Raw genomic sequence first — 27,513 nt, forward strand, 5'->3', positions numbered from 1 at the left:
TATATATATAAATTCTTCATTTTATATAATTATCATAGTTTCATTTGTTTTTTTATTATAACAGTTTTATTATTATTATAGTGTGGTAGTATTTAATATCAATATGGATGGACAGTCTCTATGCAAGAAATAACCAGAGTATGAAAAGTGCAGCAACCCAAAGGAATACTTTTGATACATAAGGATCTCCATCACCGTACTGAGTCATCCCACGAGGAGCTGAAAAAGATGAAGAAAAAAGTTAGCCATAATGTTTATTGATAATATTGCCAGGGATCTTTATAAAATCAATCATGCACTTTACGTAACATTTTTTCTCACCAGTTAGTTTTTTAAGTATAATTTAAAAATATTACACTTTAGACGAAAAGTATATATACATAATCTTTAACAAAATATCATTAATTTTCTGAAAATGTTTAACTAAACTTGTATTGTATAATACTTGTTAAATAGTTATTAACCACCAGTAAAATAATTTTTTATAAAAATAAAATAAAGGCATAATCCAAATTCATCTTAACATTTGAATTAAAAGAAATTTTAATCTTGAAGATTAAAATAATACAGAGTAAAACCAATCAATAATAGTAACAAGGAATGAAAAAAGTGGAAGAAACAATTTGGGAATAAAGAAATCATAAATTACAAAATGAATAGAATTAAAATATCTGATTATGGAAAAATTATTTGGGGTAAATCCAAAAGAGGTTCCTGATGGTAGAATAACTTTATCACTCCTAGTATTTATAATGGTACTTTGGGGTAAATGTTTCAATGCAAGAAATGTTAGTACTTTTTTTTTTTTTTAGGAAGGTACTTCAATAAAAAGAAATTTATCTAGTGGATATAAGTTTTTAAGTATTTCAAACAATATTTAGTGCATATATGTTAACCATTATAACCAAGTGGTTCTATAAATATGACTGTGACACGAGACACTAGTAATTTCTAAAAATAACATCACTGTTTCCAAAAATGAGAAACATCCCTTATCAGGCTTACCAGGAAAAATGAGGAGGAAAGTGGTTTTTCATTAACATCATCACTGAAGTGACTATACTTTACTGTACATCATTACCTGAAAAAGCATTGCAATCTAGCAGTGTTATTCAATTAGTTCAACTCATTAGATACAATTCAACATACATTTGAGATTCAAATGTATGTTTAATTACAGGTTCATTCCGAGTAATCAGTGACAAAAAAAGATCACTGATAAGTCACTATGAAGGGTAAAAAATCTTTTACAAAATAAGTAATACTGTCAATTACAAACTTTAAAACCAGTTTCAAAGTAAAAAAAAAAGTAACAACTCAAATTTTTTGTTTATTTCAAACTTTGAAATATATATAAAATGAATGATAATAGAAAAATTTATTATAGAAAATTTTAACTAACATTACTATATGTATTATGTATAAACTACATAAGTAATAGTGTAAAAAAATAGAAAGGTGATAATTAAATTTGGGGATTTTGGTAACATGTTCCAGTTATATCAATGGTTCAATAGTTTAATTTAACTCCGTTACATTGAAAAACAGAAGCAAACTTATATGAATTTGTGTGTTTTCAACAATCCAAAGTAGGTTAAATGCTGTTAATGGATGCAGTGTTTTTATTAAAATTATATACAGTACTTTTTGAAAAATATTAGCATATATGTTGTTAATTCAAAGTAGTACATCAAAGATTAGAAAAAACAATCCCAAAAATCAAAACATTAAACCAATGATATCTGTGTACAGGTTGTAACAAAGTAACTTTGGGTTTTAGTAATATTTAATCTGTATAGTCTTCTAGTTTATTCTAAAACTAGTTTATCTAAAAATATATAAATCTGAATTTATAAACTTTCTTCAATCTTTTATAGTCCCCCAAAAAACAATGGTAAGATTGAAGTGATAAGAATGCAAAGAAATCTAAGTTTTTTAACTTTACAACAAATAGATAGTCAATCAGTCATGTATGCCAATATTCTATTTTAAATAAGTTTTAAAAAAGGGATCTTAATTCCCTTAATATATTTATAAGAAGATAGATTTATAATGAATTAGTGCATATGCAAACAAAAAATAAATAATACATGTCAAAAGTATTACAAAAATCTAACATTTATCTCAGTAATTAAATACTTTATAATAAAATAACACAAAACAGTAATAAATTCTAAAATATAAGAAAATTATGACAGATGTTAATACCTCCATGTGCTTGTTGTTGAGCACCAAGATTAAACGACGATGTAAAAAATCCAAATGGAAATGCACCAATACCAAATGACATATAAAAGCCTCCATCACCAAAACCAAATCCAGGGAAACCCTTTCAAAGACCATAAAATAAAAATAATTAATAGAATTACAAAAATTAAAATAACATTTTTCATCAATATTCATAATTGTTAATATAACCAAATAATAATGCACAGCTGTACATAAGTACTATTCTTAATGCTGGCTAACAGGGCCTCAGTGTTTTCCTCAGAGAAGTAATTTGTCGGCCTAGCTACACCTATAAGCCATATTTAAGGACTGGATTTTACAAAAATTTAACTGATTAAGGTAATGGATTCTAGCACCTTTAGAGCTGGCGATGTGGCGGCCAGGGTCGAAGTGATTGAAGGTGTAACAGAGGCCCTTCTGCTATCCACATGCCCCCTGCGATGACAAGCATGTAGTTATGGTCCCCATGTATGTTGGCGCATGGGAGCTCTAAAAATTTCGGTGTGTAAGGGCCTGGAATCAGTGCAGAGACTGTGCATCTGTTCTCTGCCAAGACATATGCCGGCTCCACCAGAGTACCGGACCAGACCTCCATGGTTGGTAGCTCTGGAGTGGGGGTGTACCTTGGCGGCTAGCCTTACTACAGAAAAGATTACATAACATGCAACTTGAACAATCATCAAATGTGGCAGAGGGTTCACGTAAACACCCTCGTTTAGAACCAGCCGTTTCACCTGAGGCAAAACAGAGAAAAAGTGCAGAATCAAAATGGCTAGAAGTTGAGGCTAAGCACTTGCAAAGAGCTTTTTACAAGAGCAACATTCCAAAACCAAAGTATTTGGTAATTACAAAGGAAGATGGAAATTTCTTGAGGGTGAGCCCTTTTCTCATTGCTCGAGAAATAACAAAATGTGCTGGAGGCCCAGTTAAGGAAATCAGGAAAACTGTTTTTTAATGGACTTCATGTGGAGACTACAAATGATTCAGTCACAGAAGATCCTAGGGCTGAAGAATATTGGAAATTTTGTTGTATGTGTCGATCTACACAGCACACTGTGGATCGGAACACGGCACACTGTTGTGGTCTGTTGGAATCTTCTGAACTGCACGGAGCAGGAAATAGTTGAGGAATTGACACAACAAGAGTGCCGCACGCAGGTTGAACATGAGAAGTAACGGTGAGGTACTACCTTCTGCTTCTTAAGTTCTCACTTTTAACTAACCAACTCTACTGGAGAAAGTTTGAGCAGGAATTCACAGTTTGGATGTGCGGGAATTTGTTCCACAACCTATGAGATGCTTCAAGTGCCAACACTTTGGCCACACTGCTGCAAGATGCGAGAGACCACAAATATGCGTGTGTGGTGAAGATGTTCATGAGGAGGAGCCATGTAAGGAGCCTCCTACATGTGTCAATTGTAAAGAACAGCATTCATGCAGATCTCAGTAGCTGTGCAGGATGTTAAAACCCTGCAGAAAATCAACTACCTTGGTGTTTTAGAGGATCTACATGGAAGCGATCATTTTCCGGTGCAAATTGTAACTGATGTTACAATCTCTTCCCATCTCTTTAGAGATGGTTGTTTGATAAGGTAGATTGGAAGAGCTTCACAGCTAGGACGATACTCTCTGAAACAACTGGAGTTATGAAAGCCGATGTCAATGCTATAACTAATGCAATATTTGACTCTGCATCAAGATATATTCCCAAAACATCTGGGAAAGTTAAGAAGTGACCTGTTCCATGGTGGAATGATGAAATAAGTGAAGCTATTAAAAGAAAGAAAAAAGCGTAACACCTTTAAGAAACGTCTCACAGTAGAAAATCCAATTGCCTTTAAAAAATACAAGACGTATGCAAAAACTTATGATAGACTCTAAAAAACGATCCTGGCAGCAATGCGTGTCATCCATTGACAGAAACACAACTGTATCAGACGTTTGGAAGAAAGTGCAGGCGATTTGTGGGCGTACAAACTTTACTCCCTTAACTAGCCTTCAATATGCAGAGTTATTAGCCAATCACTTCGAAAAAGCCAACAACTAACTATGACGAAAATTTTAGGATGAAAAAAGCAGAACTTGAAGGTCTGCTAAATTTTAAAACTGAAATAAATTATTCATACACTGTATCTTTTAAAATTGAAGAATTTGTGAAAGTGTTGGAGAAAGCAGGCAACACAGCTGCTGGTCCAGATGAAATTCATTATAACATGATCAGGCAGCTGAATACCATTACAAAACGTAGATTGTTAAAACTATATAATCAGATATGGCGGGATGGAATGCACCCGCAGCATTGGAAAAAAGCACAAATTATTCCAGTACCAAAGAAAGATAAAAAGTTGACAGATCCCAATAGTTACTGTCCTGTTTCTTTGACGTGCGCTATGGGAAAAATATTTAAAAAATGATAAACAATACTCGTTTGGATTTAAAAAAAAGAAAACCTTGTATCTTCACATCAAGCAGGTTTTCAGCAACACCACTCTACCACTGATCAAATGATCAACTTAGAGAACATTATATAGTCTTCTTTGATCTTCAGAAGGCATTCGTTATGACCTGGCGACATGGAATAATGCTCCAGATACATGAATGGGGCATTCGTGGCAATCTGCCAGTTTTACTCAGCAATTATATTAATGACCGTATAAGTATGCGTCAACAATGAATATTCATCTGAAAAAAGCTTAGAAAATGGCATACCACAAGGTTCGCCATTGAGCGGTACCTTGTTTACAATCATCATCAATAAACTAATATTAGTTATTCCAGTAGAAATCAGCAAAATAATCTATGTTGATGATTTGGCAATTGTGTATGCCAGCAACATGACAGCTATGGTGAAGTAAAATTACGAGTGATTAATGCTCTTAATGAAGTTGAGAGGAATAATTGATTCCAATTTTCACAATAAAATACGTGCTCTGTACACTTCTGTAAGAAGAGAATTCCTCACCAAAGTCCTGCTTTGACCACTAACAATAATTCAATAGAATATAAGGATAATGTGCGATTTTTAGGTCTTTTATTGGAAAAATCCTTTACATGGCAATTACATATGAGCAATAGATGCAAAAAAGCCCGAAAAATTATTAAATGTTTATTCAACATCAATTGGAGCTCAGATAAAGAAATACTATTGAGACTGAATAAAGCACTGGTTCAATCGAAACTTGACTACAGATGTATTGTATATTCATCCGCTAGGAAGTCACATTTAAGAAAGTTAAACGTAATTCATAACAGCAGAATAAGATATGCGACAAGCACATTCCGCACAAGTCTAGCAATTAGTCTAATGTCCGAAGCCAGAATAATGCCACTACATTATAGAACAGAGATCCTACTGCTAAGATTTGCAGCAAATATATGGGCCTTTCCTATCCATATAAATAACAAACTCTTTATCATCCTTTGGCTGCATTATATGAACATTGTGCTACCTATTCCAGACCAGCCGGAATAAGGTATCATGAATTAACAAGAAAATATGGAATTGCTTTACCCAATAAATTAGCAATTTCTACAAGAGAAATACCGCCATGGCTTTTGCCAGCGGTAAACACAAGGCTAGATCTCTCTCGGTAAGAAATAAAAAAGAAGTCAGCAGTTATCATCCAACAGGGATTTTTATCAACTGTCAGTAGTTATGAAGAATACATTAAAATTTATAGTGACGGTTCTAAAACTGAACATGGTGTTGGATGCTCTATATATGTAAATGGAGAAGCCCATTTTTAGAAACTGCCAGATATGGCCAGTGCTTTTACAGCAGAACTTACTGCCATACAGCAAGTTCTTCGATACATGGAACACTACAGCGAAGAGAGAGTGCTAATATGTTCCAACTCTTTAAGTGCACTTATTACAATTCGGAACAAGAACATTAAGGACGTTCTAACTGCAAACATCCTGTCCATTTTACATGTTTTAAATCAACGAGAACAGTGATGCGGATATTTGTATGGACTCCAGAGCATGCTGGTATTGCAGGAAATGAAAGTGCAGATGAAGCTGCCAGAAAGGTGACAGTCTGCAATAACTTGGATGTAATTCCTGTATAGGTGACAGATGTTACAAATTTTCTAACACAATAAGAAACAGGTGGAATACCACCTGTTCTCCTCTGATTGGAGTAGATTAAATACAAAATTAAACTCGGTTAAACTTTTGTATAAATGTAAAAGTGACGTGAAGTTGACTTGCCAAGAACAAATAGCTGTGACCAGACTTAGAATCAGTCACATGCAAATAGCAAATTCATATTTGTTAACAAGCGAAGAAAGACCAATGTGCGGTTTCTGTAATAAAACACTTACAGTTAAGCATCTAATGGAAGAATGTATCATATATGCAGATGTCAGAGAGGTTCTGAATAAGAAATAATATTCCTGCTGATTTGAAAAATGGAAATGAAGAAAAAAACCAGTTGCTTATCTACATGCCAGTGGACTTCTTAAGTTTGTAAAACAAATTTAAAGCTGTGTTAAAGAATCTCTAAGGGGTAGCTTCTATATATATAATGGGAGTCTCGAAGCATGGCATGTATAGTAATGGGAGGTAGCCCTCTAGCCTAGGCCGCCTGGGCTCACCTGCATGCAAGAGTAGGGGAGTTGGGGTGTATCCAATGATGGCATGGGGGACCCTCAAGGGTGAACCAAGAGTAAGCGCAATGCATGTCTGAAGCCAAGTAGGTCAGGACCGGGAAGGGCAGTCTCCCCGCCGAGGGGTTCTTTAGCTGTCCTGAACAGATGGTCAGATTGCTCTTATGATGCCAGGGGGGGGGGGCCCGAAGGGTTCATGTCCTACGGTACTATTTATAGAGGAGAGTCAACTGCCATGGCATCCTAAGGTGACTGATGTGCTGCTCAACGGCAATTCTGGTCGCCCCGAGGGTGCTTACATAAGATAAGCGAGACAAGCAAAGGAGATAATGGTATTGTAGAGACTTTTTTCCCATTTATTTACTTGAGTTTTATTTTTTTTAATTTTAAGATCCGGGTCCTTTACACCCCACAATTTTTTTTGTGTTTTAATGTTCTGTGTAATTTATGCTTTAAATAAAATGTAAGGGCCCTTTGCACTTTTACATATGATGACCCTGATGATGATATTAATCTCTTTTTAGAATGTGATGAGGGCTAATGACCTTAACAGTCGATGCTTGTAAAAAAAAAAATATACATACACTTAATTTCAACTTTCCGAGTATTTGATAAAATTACAATTTGATAAATTACATAATTAATAAGTAAATACTATAAAATTATATTAATGAACTCACCCCATTATTTTCTGGTTCTGTCCTTTGGCCTGGAGGACGAGGTGGGACTTTATTTCTGTAAACAAGATATGAGCTAAAATTGGTTCTTTTACCTAAAAAGATTTCTATCGGTATAGCTATAAATATATATATTTATTTATAGCAATACCTTTATTTATTATTATTTATAGCTCTATATATATATCTGGGTCGTGCAACCCAGATTTTCTGCTTTGTAGGAATGACAGTAAAATTTGTAAAAGATATTTTAATTAGGGTAATTTTTTGTGTGACAGAATCGTGTATAGTAGCACTGCTAGATCACACCTCCGGGCAACAGTGGACGTGCCACCAAGCAGTTTGTTTAGTCTGAGCAGCAATGTCTTTTACGCAAGAACGTGTCTTTATTGTTGTGAGATGCTGCGAATCAAAATTGTACAAGTGTCAAGATTTTTTAAATGCTTTTCCAGATGCTAATGTGCCAAACAATTCTGCTATATGTCATTTTTAAAGAAGTCTGTACACATTATATGAAACACTTCTTTATTCTCCAAAAAAGTCTCTTTGAAAACTTTCTAACCAGATTGGGCTATCTTATGGAAGTGTTCATATGGCTACTGAAGTTCTAAAATTACATCTGTACTGGATTAACATAAGTCATCAGCTCCAAGAACCAGATAAGGAGAAACGAATGCAGTATTATCAGTTGTTTACGAGTTGCATTCCAAATGACATATCTGTTCTAGACAAGGCCTTTTTTAGCGATGAAGCTTGGTTTCATCTTAGCAGATATGTTAACAGTCAAAATTACAGAATATGGTCTTTAGAGAACCCACATGTGTTCCATGAACAGCCTTTACATTCACAAAAAACTGGGGTGTGGTGGTGTATCTCGTCGGAGAATTGTTGGGCCTATTTTTTTTTTCAGAGACCATCACAGTTGAATGGTATTAAGAAATAATCATGCAGTTTATAGCATTGCTACATGTTGATGAACATGATCGCTAGCTACAACAAAATGGAAGAACACACATGATAAACAGTAGTATGCAATTTCTTCAATGACCAGATAATTTCTCGCGGTCTATGGGCTCCTTGTTCAACAGACCTGAGTCCTCTCAATTTTCATTTATGGGGCTTTTTGAAAGATAATAAGATAATGTGTACTCAAAGAACCTGCATAATACAATTGATGAACTTTTAAACAAAATATTGAAGACTGTATATCAAATAACACTGTTGCTACACTGAAAAAGGTCGAATACAATGTTAAGAAAACGCATTGATACAAACGCATTGAAAACCATAGTGGACATTTCCAGCAGTTATTACAAACTTGTAATACTTTTGTACATGTTAATATTATTTTGTAAATTAATAAAAAGACTTTCTAAAAAACAATTTGTTGTCATTTGGGTTGTGCGACTTAACATGGCTACTTACTTATCATGGCTATACAACCCATGCAAAAAGGGCCCTCACTCAAAATTATTTTTTTTTCACCAGTCTCCATATCTCCTGTAAAATTCACCAGCAATCAGTTTTCCCCATGGTCTTAAAAATGCTTTCATGATTAGGCTCCAGCTTTAACACCATGACTTTCCCATGTCATCAGCATTCATTATTATAATAAAGATTAATAGCCTGTCAGGGAATGGATTTCTTTACTGGGAATTCAACTCCTCAAACTATCTATCTTTGGTCCAAAAGAACACCTAAACTCTGTCGGTCTGTACAGTCTTTAGTGGTCAGTAACATAGCCAGATTACTTGGCATCACTTCAATCTATGCCATCACAACCAGCAATTTAGCTTTTGCTGAAATTTGGTGAAGCTTACCCTTTTAAACATGTAAGTAACCTCATAAAACATTTTCTAACTCATCTAAATTTAAAATTTAGATAAAAAGATGTTTTCCTTCGCCACTTTTCTCTGAAAAAATATACTTCTCATATTAATTTAAACAATCTTTGTAAAGATTTCAAGCATTAAAAGAAATAAGTATGAGAATTTCACAAAGCAAACCTCAACATTTAACTAAAAAAAAATTCTGTTTTAAAATTTTGTTCAATCTTTGTAGCAGAAAATAGATTTGCACAAACTCAAATTATCTGTGCAAGCAAAAGAAGTAATCAAATTTTTTTTCTGAATATTCAATCCACCTCCAAAAATAAAAATAATTTTATTTCACTCCATTCATACTTCCTAAAAAAATTACAATTGACCAAATGTAGATAGAAAATTTTCTTCTGGAGGCATATTTGTTTTTTCTTCTAATATAAATTATTTTTTAAATCTAGTTTCAAAGTATTTGAACACCCAAGTCATACACAACTCTGATCTAACAGAATTCCATTTCTTTAACTACAACACTGCTTTTTTAACTAAAAAACTATAAATTTTACACCACAGTAGTTCAGGAAGAAATGATACTAAAGTAAAAAAAGACATCAATGTGTGGCTAACAAAACTAGTAGGAAGATCTACACGATGGAACTGATGCAATTATTTAAGTGTTTAAATTTAAATGGTGGTTATTCAGAAAATTATTTTTTTTTGTAAAAACTAAATAAATATTTTTAAAATTATTCCTTGAATTAAATTTATGTTCTGTTCAGAAAATAATCTAACATTTTTAATTATGCGCCAACAGAAATATTTAGTGATGTGCAGATGGCAGCATTTTGTGTTCCACACAACCTCTTCTGTAACCAGATATTCTTGGATTGTTGATATTTGGTTTAGTTTTTGTGTTACAGTTATTTGAGTGCAATGTGTTTAAGTGTTAGCAGCAATTTTTGTAATGTATGATTTTTAGGAGCAACGATACAATGTAAAATTTTGCGTGAAACTGGGGAAGACTTTCACATAAACGTTTCAACTTTTGAAACAAGCTTACAGAGATGATGCTCTGGGTCATACGCAATGCTACAAATGGTTTTCATGATTTAAAAGTGGTCGTCAGTCAATTGAAGATGACCCTTGACTAGGAAGGCCTTTGACTTCAACTGAGACACCTATGTTCAGAAAATCAGTGATGCAAATCGCCGATTGACTGTCAGAGAACTTTCAGAAGAGATTATCATCTCAATTGGATCATTTCATGTCATTTTGACTGAAAAACTGAACATGCGTCAAGTTGCAGCAAAGTTTGTTCCTTGTCTGATAACTGAACAGCAGTGTGAATGTTTGTTGGCAACTTCTTGAACAAGCCAATGACGATGAAACATTCATGCAAAGGATCATAACAGGATGAAAGCTGGGTTTACGGGTATGACATTGAGACAAAAGTTCAATCATCAAAAAATCACACATTACAAAAATCGCTACTAATACTTGAAACACGTTGTACTCAAATAACAATTATACAAAAACTAAATGCAATATCAACAATCCAAGAACATGTGGTTATAGAGGAAGTTATGTGGAACACAATGCTGCCAACCACATATCACTAAATACTTCTGTTGGTGTGTAATTAAACATGTTTGATTATTTTTTGAACAGACCTTGTATTAGTCACTTTCTGAATGACCCTTGTATAATAAACTAAAAATCTAAATAAAAAGCACAATTAGGGAATGGATTTTAGCAATATTACCAAAAATATACATTCAAAACTGAAAGTACTCGTTGATTTTCAATTTTACTTCAATCAATTCATTTATAAGAAAACTGATAAATTTATTACCAAATTTCACAATGAAATACAGCTAACAACGAACAATTGTGTGTAAATTTACATTCTTTTAAAAGACATAAACATTTTGTTATCTGTTATATAATTACAAACGGATACAAATTTAAGAGCAGTAACTTCTCTTATTTTTTTTTAGTACTGGTAAATAAATTACCTCACCCACTTTAAAAAAATAATTTCCTCTCATCCGACTTCTAAATATCTACATACGGGATTTAGTTGGTTTTAAATAGTATAATCTTTTACAAACTAACAAAATTACTTATTGTTAAGTAAACAAAAATCTATCACAAGAATATTTGTACCTAGGATCCTCTTGTTTAGTGCTTCCACGTCCATACAATGGAATGACTTTGTCTTCACTTATAGCAGCTTTACAAACAGGGCAAACTTGGCGAGTTGGTCGTGTATCTAACCACTGATGCAGGCATGGCCAACTAAAATGATAAAATCAAACAAATTTCATAAACAGTCAAATTTCATCACAAAAGAAAATAATTCTACAATGTTTACACAAAAATAATAATCAGTTAAAACAGATTTATATTCTGATGAATCATCTATCATTTATCGCATCTTGATAAGAGGAATTTTTATCATTAATTTTATAAAATAACAATATAATATATTAAATTAAAATTAAATTTTAAAAGGTTTACTCAAACACAAAAGTAAATGAGTATGCAAAACACTTGTGTGTTTAAATGTCAACTTAGAAACTGAAAAAAAAAACTTCATAACAAAAGAAAAATAAACAAAATTCATTATTGCTTATCTAATTCCATTCTACATACAAAAGTTCATACAATATGAACTCTTAAACAAATCAAACGTCAATAGGCAGGAACATTTTATTCCAGTGTACGTAATCAAATGCCTTTTCTAAGTCAATAAATGTTGCTTTGTTTTTATTTAATCTTCCTTCTACTATTAATCTAAGCGCTAAAATTGCTTCCCTTGTCCCCATACTTTTCCTGAAATCAAATTGGCCTTCTCCTAACACTTCTACTCTCCTCTCAATTCTTCTGCACAAAATTCTAGTTAAATGTTTTGAAGCATGAGTACTGATGCATCTGTACTCTCCACATTTATCTGCTCCTGCTTTCTTTGGTATCATGACAATAACACTCTTTTTGAAGTCTGACGGAATTTCCCCTTTGGGAAAGTTCATCAAATATTACACACTAGATTGTATAATCTACCTATTGCTTCCTCACCATCGAATAGTAATTCTGCAGATATCTTGTCAATCCCAGGAGCCTTTTTCCCATTCAAATCCTTTAATGCTCTATTAAATTCAAATTTCAATATTGTATCTACCTTTACATCCTTTTTGACTTCCTCTTCTTCCTGTATAAGACCAGTTTCTATTTCATTTCTGCTGTATAACTCTTCAATATATTCCATCCACCTATCAACCTCTTCTTTTGCATTATAAATCTGTGTTTATAATAAAAAAAATTTGTGTTGCATTATAAATCTTTATTTAACACATTATTAGATTTTAACTTAGGTACCACAAATATGCTCTGTCTATTTTACCAATGATCATTTCTTTTTCTACTTCTGAACGCTTTTCTTTAATCCACTCTTCTTTTGCTTATTTGGACATTCTACTTATAGTATTTCTTTTGATACATCCTTTTACCTTCTTCTTCACTAGCATTCTTATACTGTATGCTCATCCATCAGCTACCATATATCCTATGATATTCAAGGTTTTCAACCAGTTCTCTTTGTTTTGCCTAAGCTTGCTTCTGCTGATTTAAGAATTTCCGTTTTAACATTCTCTCATTCTTCTTCTATATTTTCTACCTTATCTTTTTTACTCAGACCTTTTGTGATGTCCTCCTTAAAAATCTTCTTTACTTTCTCAAGCTTTTCTAAATTCCACAGATTCATCTGGCACCTTTTTTTCACATTTTAAACCCCAATTCACATTTCATTATCCCTAAATTATGGTCGCTATCAATGTCTGCTCCTGGATATGCTTTGCAGTCGATGAGTTGATTTCTAATTCTTTGTTTACCCATGACATAATCTATCTGATTCCTTGCAGTATCGTCTGGCCTTTTCCATGTGTATATTCTTCTATTATTAATTTTAAACTGGGTGTTGGCAATTACTAAATTATAATTCGTGTAAAACTCAATGAGTTGATCCCCTCTTTCATTTTTTTGCCCAGCCTGTATTCACCCACAATATTTCCTTCCTTGCCTTTTCTGATCCTTGCATTACAATCTCTAACTATTATTAAATTTTCATCCCCTTTTACGTGTTTAATTGCTTCTGACAATTTCTTTGTATAAACACTTTATCTCATCAACGCTGACAATTGTTAACATCTATATATACCTATATAGATGTTAACAATTGTCAGCTTAGGTTTTGATTTTATCGTGATTAGAATCATTCTATCGCTATGATTTTTGAAATATTCTACTCTATGCTCTATCTTTTTGTTCATTATGAAATCTACTTCTGCTTGTCCTTTATTTGATGCTGAGTTTATTATTCTAAAATCACCTGATCAAAAGTCGTTTCCCTCTTCCTACCAAATCTCACTAATTCCTACTACATCTACATTTAACCTACCCATTTCCCCTCTTTAAATTTTCTAATCTACCAACCTTTTTAGACTTCTAATATTCCACACTCCAACACGTGGAATGCTACTTTTTAATTTTCTGGTGACCCCTTCCTTAGCAGTCACCTGAAGACCCAAAAGGGTAACTAGTTTACCTCCTGAATATTTTATCAAGGAAGGCGCCTCCATCTTTGTTACATGAAAAATGCTGAGAGGTATATTTTCTAGAAAAAAAAAACTGCTGTAGTTTTCCATTGCTTTCAGTTGTGCAGTACTCAGAACATTGAATGATGTTGCCATGGCTGTTTAAAGTCTTCCTGACCTACACCCTTAACAGCTACTGAGAGCTGCTGCCCTCTTTCAGGAATCATTCCTTAGTCTAGCTCTCAACAGATACGACTTCAATATGGTTGTAACTTCAGTCCAGTTACTCTGTATCACTGAGCACTCAAGCACCCTCACCACCGGCAAGGTCTCATGATTCATAGAGGGAGGTCATTAGGATTATAAGGCTAAAACATTTTTAACATTATAATTATCCAAAAGACATTTTTCTAGATAACAAAATTTAAAATTAACAATCATTAAATGTGAACATTTATAACATTCTTTTCTAGACTTGTACAATTAAAATATAAAGTTTATAAATCAAATTTATTATTAATTATAAATAATAATTTATAAAACATGTTAAATTAAAAAAAATATAACTTTTTTTTTTGGCTTGATGATATCACCAGATAAGCTAGAAGCTTGTGCATGGGATATAAAAATGGAATTTTGCAGCATCAGAAAAATGCCATGCCTGACCAGGATTCAAACTCAGGACTTCCGGATGAAAGATCGAGATGCTACCATTCTGCTATAACACTGATAAAATTGACTACATAACATTTACTTTTTACAATTTTTTCAAAATGATATCCTATGAAAGACAATATTATGCAAAAAACAAACATTACTTTTATAAGTACATACATGATTATACAGTTATAAGAACAATTAATGACAAAGAATATCAGTCAACAATACTCAGTTACACAATATATTTAATAAAAAAATAATAGATTACAACAAAACATTGTAACGAATAATACAACTGTTTTTCTTTTTTAAAGCATTAACAGATTAATTTTTTATATACTTTTTAATAAGTTGTCTACATATATAAAACCACACGTTAAAACCTTTTAACAGCTTTAATATATAAAAATTCAACAAAAAAAAAGCAATACAAAAAACAAAGTATTTACTCAAGTCAATTTTATTTTTTAACAAAAGGAAAACAGCATAATTTTCTGGATAAAAAATAAAACATCAATACTTGGCCAACTTCTATCATTGAGTCACCGTATTTTTTCATACTTAAGGATCAAGAATCGAATTCTAGATATAAACAGTACTAGCTGTACTCTACAAAACTACCACATCATATTTCAATACATAATCTTTAAGTTTATGTGATTAATCACAAAAAGATGTTACCTAATAACAGTCCAACAATTTGGTTACTATTTATGCGCATACAACATTTATTGTTTACTAACATATATCATTATGTCTTTTCTTTCTAATTATAATATTTTTGATCACCAATTAAATAATTATAATCATTAGATAACAATAAAGTATCTGTGAATTTCAGTCAGCCTTACACTTTTTCGCAAGCTACATAATTATATCTCATCATTACAAAAATCCAATCCAGCAATCCTTTCTAAAATTTCAGTTTTGTAATCATTAATTACCACCAAAATAAAAACTACCAACTATTACCAAATACCAATGACTTAACAACGAATTGCATATTATTAATACATTCTAGCCATCAGACATTTTTCTAGTTGACTCTATTATTATTTTTTTTTAATTTGCCTTAGTTTTAGAATTTCATTATTAAGATATAAGAGGGCTATAAAAAACAAATACTGCCAATAAAATATAAAACACTGTTCACACAGAATGCAAAAGGCGAGAAACCTTCTTCTTGTTTGAGTAAGAAAGGGAAAGCAGAGAACTAAGTGATATTAAGTAATTACTAGTGAGCATAAGCTACGATTGCCTATAGCAGGAATAATTTTTTTAACCCTAAATTTTTCAACCAGTTTTCTTGGATTTCATACTATTTTATATATTGCTATATTAGTACAATATAATACTAAGTAATGATTAACAAATAAATAAAAAATATATTTAAATCGTCTATGTAAAAAGTCATTTTTTGTTTCAAAAAATCATTCACTTACAATAGTTATTCACTTGTAACCAGGATAGGCTTTTTCAGAAGACCAACCAATTAAAGTTTTTTTTTCACCATTTTTTTTTTTTTTATAAGTAATGTTTGCCATGAATAATATTACTGGAATATTATGAACAAAGAAAGCATGTTAGGAACCACCAAGGAAATTTTACAACAGAATAAACAAAATTTCTGAAATCACAAGGGGAAAAAATACATCAAATTGAGAGCCTTGTCATGTTTTGAACTCAGTTAACGTAACTTTAACTGAGCACCTAGTTGCAGGTATTTAAGTGAATAATAACTGGATTAAAAACACATTAAAATAATTTATTAATAAAATTACTATAGTTGTTCCCAGTTAGTATTAGCATGTAATGTTGAGCAATCTTAATAGTAGTAAGAAGTTATTTTAATAGCATCAGAGAACTAAAATTTATTACAGAGTAGGATTTTTATTATAAAACAGATATATAAGGAGCAGTTCAAAAGAAAGGGTCAATGAGTTATAAATACAGATTGGCAACATTGATTGGTTCGTGCATGCGCAGTAGCTTTAAGTGATCTGTTGGGCACGTAACATTGCCATCATTCATTGCTGTTTGCCTTTTGTGAGACAATATGTTAGAATGAGTACAGCAGTAACAAATCCTGCAAGTTGTGAAGTTCAGTAAGAGATCAGATTTCTAAATGCAAGAAGACATAATGCTGCTAGAATTCAATTGTGTAAAACATATGGGCCTATCACAATCAGTGAAGGAAAAGTGAAGCAATGGTGTCATGAGTATAAGAAAAGCCATTCAAATGTTTACAACGAACAGAGAAGTGGCAGGTCTAGTGTCCAAATTGATGACCTTGCTAAACATAAACAAGTGAATGGAAAAATAAGAAAAAATTGTCACTTTATGATTAGCAATCTTTCTCTAAAATTTCCAGAAGTTTCAAAGACAACATTGTTGAGAATCATGACCGATACTCAAGGCTATCATAAACTAGTAGCCTAGCTAACTGATGAGCATGATAGATGCTGAAAGTACTAAAAAGTGTTCACAAGATCACAGAATGGCTTCTGCATGTGCTTTTCTTGACTGCTTTAACCACAAGGGTGATGAATTTTTTCCCATATTGCCCCTGTGACAAAATGTGGATTTCATACATCAATGCTAAGACAAAATAACATTCCATGCAGAGTGATATCTTTCCTAAACTTAAAATATTCAAACAAGCCCAGTCTTAAAAGGAAAATCATGGCAACAGTATTACGAGACCAAAAGGGTGTGCGCTTTTGATTGATTTTATAAACCTGAAACATCCATCACATCACAAGTCTATTTTGAAACACTTTCTAAACTGCGTCGTTCAATTCAAAACTGACAACAGGGAATGTTGTTATCCCTTGATATCAAGGGATATCAAGATAACACACGTCCACACACAACTGCATGCACAACAAACAACTCAAAAATTCAGATGGGAGATTTTTATCATCCCCCTACAGTTCTGATCTTGCGCCCAGTATTGGGCGCAAGATCAGAACATACCTAACATACCTTCCTATGCCTCAAAAATTGGCTTGCATCTCAATGATTCAAGGAAAGTGAAGAGTTGAAAATCTTGGTGCAAAAGTGGCTACAATCCAAGGCGAAAGAATGTTTATGAAGTGCGTTTGAAAAAGCTTGTTTCAAGATATCAAAAGCGTTTGCAATGAAATGATGATTATGTAAAAATATAAAGTAAATATTTAAGTATTTGAAACCATTAATAAAATAATTTTTTCAATGGTTCCCATTTTCAACTACCGATCGGCCCTTACTTTTAAACCCCACCTCGTATTATCATACAAATATAGCCAACCGCTGGTCAGCAGCAATTCCCTTAACAAGACACAAGCAGTCATGTGTGGATATGCGTTATTGTGAAGAACTATTCCTGATCTCAGCATTCCCTGTCATCGGTTTTGAATAGTACAATGCAGCTTTTAACAAAAGCCACTCTCTTAACAAAACAAAGTCTTGGCTAATGTCACCAAGGGGAGGTTTCTGTATTCATGTAAAAAAAAAACAAAAATCATGATTGATTATAACTAAGAATGTATAAATTCCATATACATATGAAACACTCATATACTACTTTAACTGATAAATTTGATATATAACAGTCAGATGGATGATTTGTTTAAATTTTTAAATGACTATTTGACAATCAAAACAAATATATTAAATATAATTAAAAATCAAATATATATATATATATATATATATATATATATATATATATTCTAGTAGACTCGTTGCAGCTGTGCCCATGCTATAGGGTTACTTGAGTTTCTAGTTATGGTCAGGGCTCGGTTGAAGCAGCCCTGACCAGTCAGCCTCAATATTAAATATATTAGTTATAACTGGTAACCTGGAAAAATGTATTTTATCTGGTTCTAGGAGGTGACCGTACTTTGTTTCTGTGTTGGTTGCGCTGCCACCCTGTACACTCCTTAAAAATCAAAATTCAAAAAACACAAAAATGATTTTTTGATATATATCTGGAGTATTTGCAAGCCCCAATCTAGTAAATATCTTGTTTAGTATAGTTGGAAATGGGGAACATTTGCAAGCGTTGTTCAAATTTAATTTACCCTTTTTCACCATTTTCAAGGTTGAATTTCAAAAAATCTAGAAATTGGATTTTAGATATTCACAAGAAGATTACACACATCAAAAATCAAGTTGATATCTTCATTTGTTAAAAAAAAAGAAAAAAAATAGTAAATTTCATTATTACTCCATTTTAATCCTTTAAACTCAGAATTTCAGAAAATCCTTTTTCTTAGTGTGTACTTACACCATAAGAACATGTATACACATTTTGACCAATTTATCTTCAGTAGTTTTTTGGGCATTGATGAATCAGTCAGTCCATCATGACAAGTTGCTTTATAGATATAGATATTTTATTCATACATAGATAAATGATATAAATAAAGTGCTACATAAGTTCACAAAATTTTGAAGATCTGACAAAAAAGATACATAAACATTTCTTACAATATATTGTTCAAAAGTTAAAGCTCCAGCTTAAATGTTGAACTACTATGAGACAATACAAGTTAAACTTTGCTTTTAAGTTTTAGCAACATTAAAAATATAAAAAATTACTTATACAGTATTTTACTGTAAGTTCACAGTGTTGAATAAATTGGCTAAATACGATAATACTTAAATCTACACTAATATTATAAAAAGGAAAGATTTGTTTGTTTGTTTGTATTGAATAGGCTCCGAAACTACTTGACCGATTTGAAAAATTCTTTTTCCATTAGAAGCCGACAGTATCCCTGATGAACAATGGCTACTACTTTTTACCGCGTTATTTAAGCAACATATTTTAATTTTTCTATCTTTGTAATTCAGTAACTAGCAACTGTCCATCGTCGTCGTGTCTCTCTTTACGCTCGCGTCCCCACCACCGCCTGCCTCTGCTCCCTCGCCAAGCCCACACCCCGCTCGGCTAGCTAGGCAGCAGCATGTGACCTAAGCGTCACTGCGGTGCGGGAGGGGAGTCAATGTCACAAAATAAAGTGCCGCCCGGCTCATTCGCGCGGTCGCCTTCCTACGCAGCGGTTGTGTGCGATATCGAATATTTTTCCTTGAAAATATTTTGAATTTTTTATAATTTTTAATCACCACTTCATATACAGGCTAATTCCTGTTCAACATTTAAGCAAATAATTTAGTATTAGTTGATGTAGTATTTAGTTTTTTTATCATTTCAAAATGCCCAAAAGATTAAGATCTCAACTTTCTAGAAATAGTTTACAGGCTAGGGCAATAAAAATAATTTCAAGGGTATTTCATTTAAAGATGAAAAAATTCATAAAATTATTCACAAAAGATGAAATATTCGCCAAAGTGAAATGTTACATGGCAAGTGTGGAGTGGCAGAAGCGGGGTTTACCTCACTGTCATTAGCTGTTTTGGCTAGAAAGAAAAATCCAGCCAGATGAAATTGATAAGTGTCATAGTTGCAGAGCTGCCCAACCAACAAAACGACCCGATATTGTACGATATCGTAACTAAAAATATGGTGAACGGTCCATGCGGAGAGCATAACTTAACAGCATTATGTATGAAAAACGGTATCTGCACAAAAAAGTACCCTCGACGTTTCGTCAACGATATCCAAACCGGAGAGGACGGATATCCAGTTTACCGTCGTTGTGACGCCAAAAATGGAGGCCAGAGCGCTATGCTAAATATCAGAGGAAGTACTTCCTATATAGATAATAGGTGGACTGTCCCTTATTCTCCATTATTGTGTAGGATGTTTAACGCGCACATAAATATAGAGTACTGCCACTCAGTTCAAGCCATCAAATACATTTGTAAATATATCAATAAAGGATCTGACCAAGCTACTTTTAGCGTCAAAAACCCAAACGATGAAGTGGAAAACTATGTAAATGGCCGGTACATAAGTACATTGGAAGCTGTTTGGCGAATTTTAGAATTTCCCATTCACGAGCGACATCCTACAGTCTTGCAGTTAGCCGTCCACTTAGAAAACGGCCAAAGGGTGTATTTTACCGCAGAAACGGCTGAACAAGTGGCCCAAAACCCTGAACGACTGCAACAAATATCTTATTTTTTTAATGGGTACACCAACCGTGCGAAGCCGGGCCGGGCAGCTATATTCAATAAATTAAGTGATTCCGACGCGGACGAAGTCGTGGGTTTCAGCTATGTATCATATAGTCGTTAATTTTTGCGAATCAATTTTCACAATGAAGTACTATTTGTAACGAGTGAATAAATCCCACGCGGACGAAGTCGCGGGCCTCGGCTAGTACTATATAAAACTTAAATCAGCTAATATGATATTCACCAAATCCCAAAGGATCTATTGAAATATTAACTACAAAGAAATATAACAGTATACAAAGATTAATTGTATTATAATATACTATTAGTGAATAGATTTGTTAAACCTAAAAAAAATAATATTAACAGTTACCAAAAAAGATGACCACACATGCTGACAACAGCATCCTTTGCGGTATCAAGACATATATTACATTCAAACATCCGATCATCCTTTTCTTCAGATCCATCTCGTCCAACTTTTGAAGGACCTGGCTCATTTGGTACTACCATCTATATACAACAAAAAAGAAAAAAGTGAAATAAAATATTATATTTATTATTATGTACAGTGACCAAAACATTTGGAATCAATATATAATATTTTCTACTTTTTACAAGTTTGTAAGGTCGAAAAAACTAAACACTTAAGCACTCATCACTTTCAAATAGAAAAATAAATTACAAAATTAATTACTGCTATGATATCTGAATAAATAGTGATAACAATGCTACTGTCCAATTAAAATTTTATTATTATGAATTTAAATTATCAATTAAAAATCAAAATAATACAAAGATCTATTATAAATAAATTATTTATGGTAATAACACTTTTAATTTCTGTACAGCAATACAAAAAAGATTATAATATATTAAAGTCAAAACACTCATACAACAATACCACATGATGGCAACACAGTTAGTTACTAAATTTGACCTTTATGCATATTCATGAATTAAAAAACAAAGTACATGTGGTAATTCAATTATAATAGCTATTACTTTCCTGGCTATAGCAATGTATGCTCCTTAGTTATAAATATAACAGGAAAGCAAATAAATAAGTAAAAAAATGTTTGAAAAAAAATAGATAGATTTAATTAAATAAATTGTAAATAATCAGCATAAAAAAATGTTTTATTCCAATGCTCCCAAGTCCAAAAAAATCTATTTTTGTCAGATGCATGTTTGTGTGTATGTACATATGTATGCTAGCCTGTATTTGGTCTTATAAATCTGAACTTCGCCGACTGATTTTCCTCAAACTTGGTAGAGAGGTATTATATTTGGGGTAGAAAGCATGTATCAATTTTTGTAAAAAATTGTAAAAAGGGTTAGGGGGTGTTTTGGCTAAAATAATATTTCAAATCTTTCTTAGGACACTTAAGTAAAAACTTTTTTTACAAAAGTTTCAAGTATTTTTTATCAATATTACAAATGATTTAATATTCATCCCCTCTCCTAAAAATGACTATTACATTATGTTTCTTTTTTTCAACTGTGATCATTAGTTACACAAATACATAAACATTCAATTTAAGCAAACAACTAGAAAAAAATAATCAAATCCTACTCTGTATTATAAAATGCTAATGAACTTTCTTTGTTCCAGTAATTGTAGCTTTTTATGAGCAAAATTTACTAAGATGTTACCAGCAGCTTAAGGGTGTATTCTGGCACGGAAGGATTTTTTCTCTAATGGATAAGTTGTAATATGTTCAACGAGTGAACAATAAGCAAACCCCCATAGACCATTGAGATGAAGATGATATGTATTACATATAAATGAGATACAGTCTCGTTCAGACTCAGGACCTCCATTCCTGAGACTTGTATTAAACTCCAACCACCAAAGTACACCGATATTCACTGTCTAGTATTCAAATCCATATAAAAGCAACTAAATTTTACAATGACTTGAACCTCAGAACCTTCGACTTTGAATCAGTTGTTAATCATCTAACATAAAAAGGAAATTTGGAGACAAAATTGCATCTCTAAATAATAAAAATTCACAAAAATATTAGCTCTTGCTTTAGAAATGTTCAGCACATATTTACTTGGTACATAGCAGGACTAAATATTTTGATAATAATATGATTTTTTATTTTGTAATTTAATGGAATGAAATGAACAATTCATGAATACAGCAGCTCTAAAAACCAAGTTTCACTTTATTACGTAAAATAATTTTTAATTAACTATGCTTGTCTTTTTCAACTTACAGCTTAAGTTCTGATAAATAAGAAAAATCATAACCTTGCATGCAGAGGTTCATTTAAGAGCCACAATTATTTACTGTAGCTTACATTAGAACTAATGATTCAGTGATTTTAGTTTATTAAAAAATGTTACTTTTAACATTTTATAATGTACATTTTATAAATCTACTAAATAAATACAATTTTCATTCTGCTTTCAAATTCCAATTACTGAAGTAATAACATTCAGTATTTTCTTTTATAACTTCCAATTTATGATTTTATTTATTTAAAGGCATTATTACCCATCACTGAACAAATGTAATAATAGGAATTATTGTGTGCAAATTTTTAAATGCATTTAAAAAATTTCTTTAACTGCTAACTCAGATAAGTCATGGTTTGTTTGAGCTGAGTTCACATATTATTTATAAATGAGAGATAACACCTTAAAACACAGGGAAATAAACAACATTCATTTTGTAAATTTAAAAAATCATAAAACTCCATACAAGTATAAAACAAAAGGGACATTTTTCCCTTGATCTAGAATGACCTTCAGAAAAACCGTAAGTATCTTGCAAGAATCCTTGCGTTATAAAACCATGATACTTTCAAGCTTGAAGATGAACTCTATTAACAGTTTTGAATTGAGTACATTTTGAATGCAGAAGCAGCTAGTTAATAAGACTGGTGATAACACAATGTATTATGCCACTTGGACAGGATATGGACATCCAGAATATTCTTTGGCAATGAATTTGAAGTGTTAACAACTATACCACTGAGATCACCGCCTTAAGTAAACTGACAGTTATGAGGCACACATGATTCTGGCAGGCTATCTCTTATTGATAAGTTATTTGAAGCACAATAACTAAATAACAAGGTATTTCAAAGGCAATAAACAGAAGCCAGGTTGAATTGAACTATACATGCCAAAAAACAAAAACTTAGTTAAGTAGCTCTTTTGGGTTTTATTCCAAAAGCAGATATTCCTTGATTTTAATTTTCTGAATTACTAATATTGTTATGTAACTTGGTTATAGATTAAGTAATAATGTACAATATTAAATCGCTAACGTTTATCTTATCTGTCATTGTAGTAGTAATATTTCAACCTCTCTTATCTTATCATAGTCGCAGTCAATTATTTCAATCATGTACTTTTGTGTTTACCATGCTTGTAACTATTTGTTATTTTCATCTGACATAGACTGACTGACTTAATCTGTGAGCTGTGCCAGATAAACAAAATGCTGTACGGTTTTTACATAATCCTAGGTTTTATCTATAGAGTCATGAAATTTCTATTTGTAATGCGACAGGAATATAAATAGTGTTGTGCAAAAGGTCACTTTTTGTGCAAAGGATTTATTCCTTCTTAAACAAGCACAATTCTGCTTGTTTAAGAAGGGAAAGGTGGGTGCAATCCAGCAAACTGAAATTGGAAGTTGTTTATTTCCCAGACCTCTGGATTAGGGAATACACATGTTTTAAGTTTAATAACAAAGAATTTGGTATGGGTAGTGCTGCTATAAATGATTGGAAAGATTTTGTAAGGGAAGTGCGAGTGTGAAAATGTCACTTCGTAATCCTGTAATAATAGGTTAGAATGTTCTGAATGTGGAAAAAGACATTAGAATGTGTCTTTTTTTCAAGACAAAAATATTATAATGTGGGGATGGTTTACCCTCAGCAATGGATGTCTGCGGAAATTTGCAGAGAAACAAAAGAATGTTTCAAATATGTGATCCCTGATAAAACAAAACACGCATTACTGATATATAGGAGTACATTAGACCTGGAACAAACACATGCCGATTTTTGGAGAAATTACAATGGTATACTTAATCTACAAGGTTACAATTTTACACATCAAACTGTTAACTTTCGCAATGAGATTACCTGAGCTCATACAAACACAGTGGAGAGTTTATGGGCAGCAGAAAAAATGAAATAGCAAGGAGTGTGACACATTAAGATCTACGCTAGACGGGTATTAATGCAAATTCATGCGATGCCAATGTAGTATCGACAGGGTTCCATTTGATCAAATGTTGCACGATATCACATTGTTTTGGCCTCCACAACAGTGAATATAAAATAAGATTTTTTTTTACTATTAAACTAGTAATTTAAGAAATGTACCTGTTTTCGAAATAAGACCTGCTCTTACACCAATCAAATCATTTGAAATGTTCAGTATTACTACATAAATAAAATTCTAAAACCTTAAAATGATTTTATGGATGTACTATAAAGCAAAAGGTTAATTTTTTTAATTCTTTCAACTTCTATGCCAGGGCAAATGAAATTAAAGAATTTCTTACATGGTATGCATTTCAAGAGAATAATAATGAAAGGTTTTCTATAACTATTTATCTTTATGGATTATAGAAAACTTACAACAACCCATGCAAAATAAATGAAATGGATATACAGTGTTCCTAATTGAATTAACTACTTATGGGTATATTAGTTCTAAGAGATGTAGAACCATTAAAGGCACTTTTAAAAGAAACAATGAAGTTCTAACCTTTCATTATTCAAATTTGACAAACAAACCATAATTGCAGACCTCTATCCATTCATGGTTAATATAAGAATATTACAGGAGACAGTCTGTCAAAATACAAGAATCATAATCTTTTACTGTTCAGATACATGAGCATGTACAAAGTGCAGGCACATAAGAAATAGTGGTACTTACGTATTAACGCCACCGCAGCTATAGCTGCTGTTTATGTTATGTTGACTTCATGTACTGACTAATCGTACGTATATCAAAATAACCTAACTAAATATAACCTATGCTCGCTTCGCTTGCTAACGTCTTATAATTAACATTAAATATGCGTAATATTTACAACTTATTAATAATATAATCTTAATGTTATAGCACCAAAATCCAATTAATGTTAATCCATCGAAATCCGATTGACTACTTTGTTTTTAAATAAAGCTGTAGCTGCGGTGGCGTTAATACATAAAGATTCATCGTTGAAAGATTCCAGGTTCAAATCCAAATCATACTGTATTTTTCACACAATGATTAATTCATTTTTCATCACCATAAAAAGAATTAGAATAACTGTAATCGGCCAATAGCTTTTACTCACCATTAATAAATTAATAACAAAACATATAATCAAATCAACATAAAAAAAATGTTAGTCTTTTGCAACTAGAAATAACAAAGTATTGCATCATCTGTATTTAACATCAATGTACCTTACCACTGTTATATTAAGGAATGACCACACCACACAACTACTCCAAAGTATGATAACAAAGCCAATGCTTTTAGTTACAAAACAAAGTGCCTTAACAGAATAATTGAAAAATAAATTTTTTTTTCTTACGTAAAAAATTTACAAAACAAATTAAAATAAAAACAATCATTAAAGTCTAGATGTTTTCACAGGGGAAAAAATAAAATAACATAAGAGTATTATGAGAAAACGACTTAGGCATACATTGATTATTTATTTTCTAACATCATTGTAACATAAATAAGTAGTTTTCCACATAACATGCGATGTTAAAATTGATTGTCTTAATAAATTAATTATGAGATTCTTTATTTCACTGTACTGAAGGTCAATTAATAAATAATTATTAATTTTAAACTGATTGAGTTAAATACTATACAAAAATAACATTTGCAGTAAAAAAAAAAATTATAATTTTTTCCTGTAAGGTGGGTTGTGCTTTAAAAATATATTCAATTTCCATTCAGTATGTTGTAACACTTTAATAATTCAAACCACTTGTTTATGCATTATGCAATGGTTTGATCAAACTTTTGTTCCCTTGAAGGATTTGTGATTGTCACACATTTTCTATGAAAAATATTGGTGGTCATGAACTTGCATTTAAATATCTTCTCATAGTAGCACTATCAAATATATGCAATGCAATCAACAGTAATTTTTAATTAACGCCTACACATCTAAAAGCATTTAAAATTGATAACATACATTAAAGAAGGCACAACCCATTGTCACAATCAAAAGTCAATGCACATATCTCAAAATTACAAAAATAATAAACAAGTAAAACAAATTATGAACACACGCTACTCAAACATTCAAAGTTTTGACATTTAATGTCAAAAAACCATTACCACTGAAAAATAAAATAAATATTAATCCATAAAACGCATGTCTTACAAAAACATTATGTAGGAACTTTAAAAATAAACGAATCCAATTACCGTATGTTAAAGACGTGGAAAACTAATCACTCGTATTTTGACCCGCACACGGGGCAAATTTACACTTACATTAAATGAAACCTATGGTAGTTAAAATTAATATATAGCCTACGTATACATTTTAATATAATTATTTTGACCTTCCGTTGGAAATATATACTATAAAACTGCAGTAAGTAAGTTATCAGTCTCGTAAAAATTTCAAGGCTACTCCAATATTTCATGAGACATATCACAGACAGAAAAATCAGAAAATATTCACTAACTTTACAGTAACAAGAAAACTACGTTCTTACCACGTTTTGTTGTTCAATTCTTATATTCTGTAAGTACAAAAACTGCAATTTAAACTAGAATGTGAGAATTAAATCAACCATTATGAGATGTCATAAGACTGTCTAACCTGAATCCACTGCCTAACAAATTTCACTTCAGT

The 27,513-nt window shown here is 31.9% G+C and overlaps 1 protein-coding gene across 3 annotated transcripts; it reads right to left on the minus strand.

Moving 5' to 3' along the window:
• LOC142324147 (E3 ubiquitin-protein ligase RNF185-like) lies at nucleotides 1-27,498 on the minus strand. 3 transcript variants are annotated; one of them, XM_075364856.1, is made up of 6 exons: nucleotides 27,078-27,192; nucleotides 21,028-21,167; nucleotides 11,503-11,634; nucleotides 7,520-7,574; nucleotides 2,209-2,329; nucleotides 1-219 (listed from the first exon to the last, which is right to left on the minus strand). In XM_075364856.1, the coding sequence occupies exons 2-6, from the start codon at nucleotides 21,165-21,167 to the stop codon at nucleotides 119-121; spliced, it is 549 nt and encodes a 182-aa protein (XP_075220971.1). In that variant the 5' UTR covers nucleotides 27,078-27,192; the 3' UTR covers nucleotides 1-118. The 3 variants fall into 3 exon arrangements, with proteins under 3 accessions (XP_075220971.1, XP_075220969.1, XP_075220970.1); XM_075364854.1 differs by lacking the exon at nucleotides 27,078-27,192 and adding an exon at nucleotides 25,981-26,097; XM_075364855.1 differs by lacking the exon at nucleotides 27,078-27,192 and adding an exon at nucleotides 27,374-27,498 and having other exon boundaries at nucleotides 2-219.
• Between the last annotated feature and the right edge of the window lie 15 nt (nucleotides 27,499-27,513).

Source organism: Lycorma delicatula, chromosome 4, assembly GCF_047948215.1.
Source record: "Lycorma delicatula isolate Av1 chromosome 4, ASM4794821v1, whole genome shotgun sequence".
NCBI classification, from domain to species: Eukaryota; Metazoa; Arthropoda; class Insecta; order Hemiptera; family Fulgoridae; genus Lycorma; species Lycorma delicatula.

Bases quoted from the DNA above. Each gene is read 5' to 3' on its own strand.
- LOC142324147 (XM_075364854.1), bottom strand. The intron at 11,635-21,027 runs GTAACTGTTAAT...TTATCATTTTAG, and splicing joins ATGTGTGGTCATCTTTTTTG to TTGGCCATGCCTGCATCAGT. The intron at 7,575-11,502 runs GTACAAATATTC...TCTTGTTTACAG, and splicing joins ACTAAACAAGAGGATCCTAG to AAATAAAGTCCCACCTCGTC.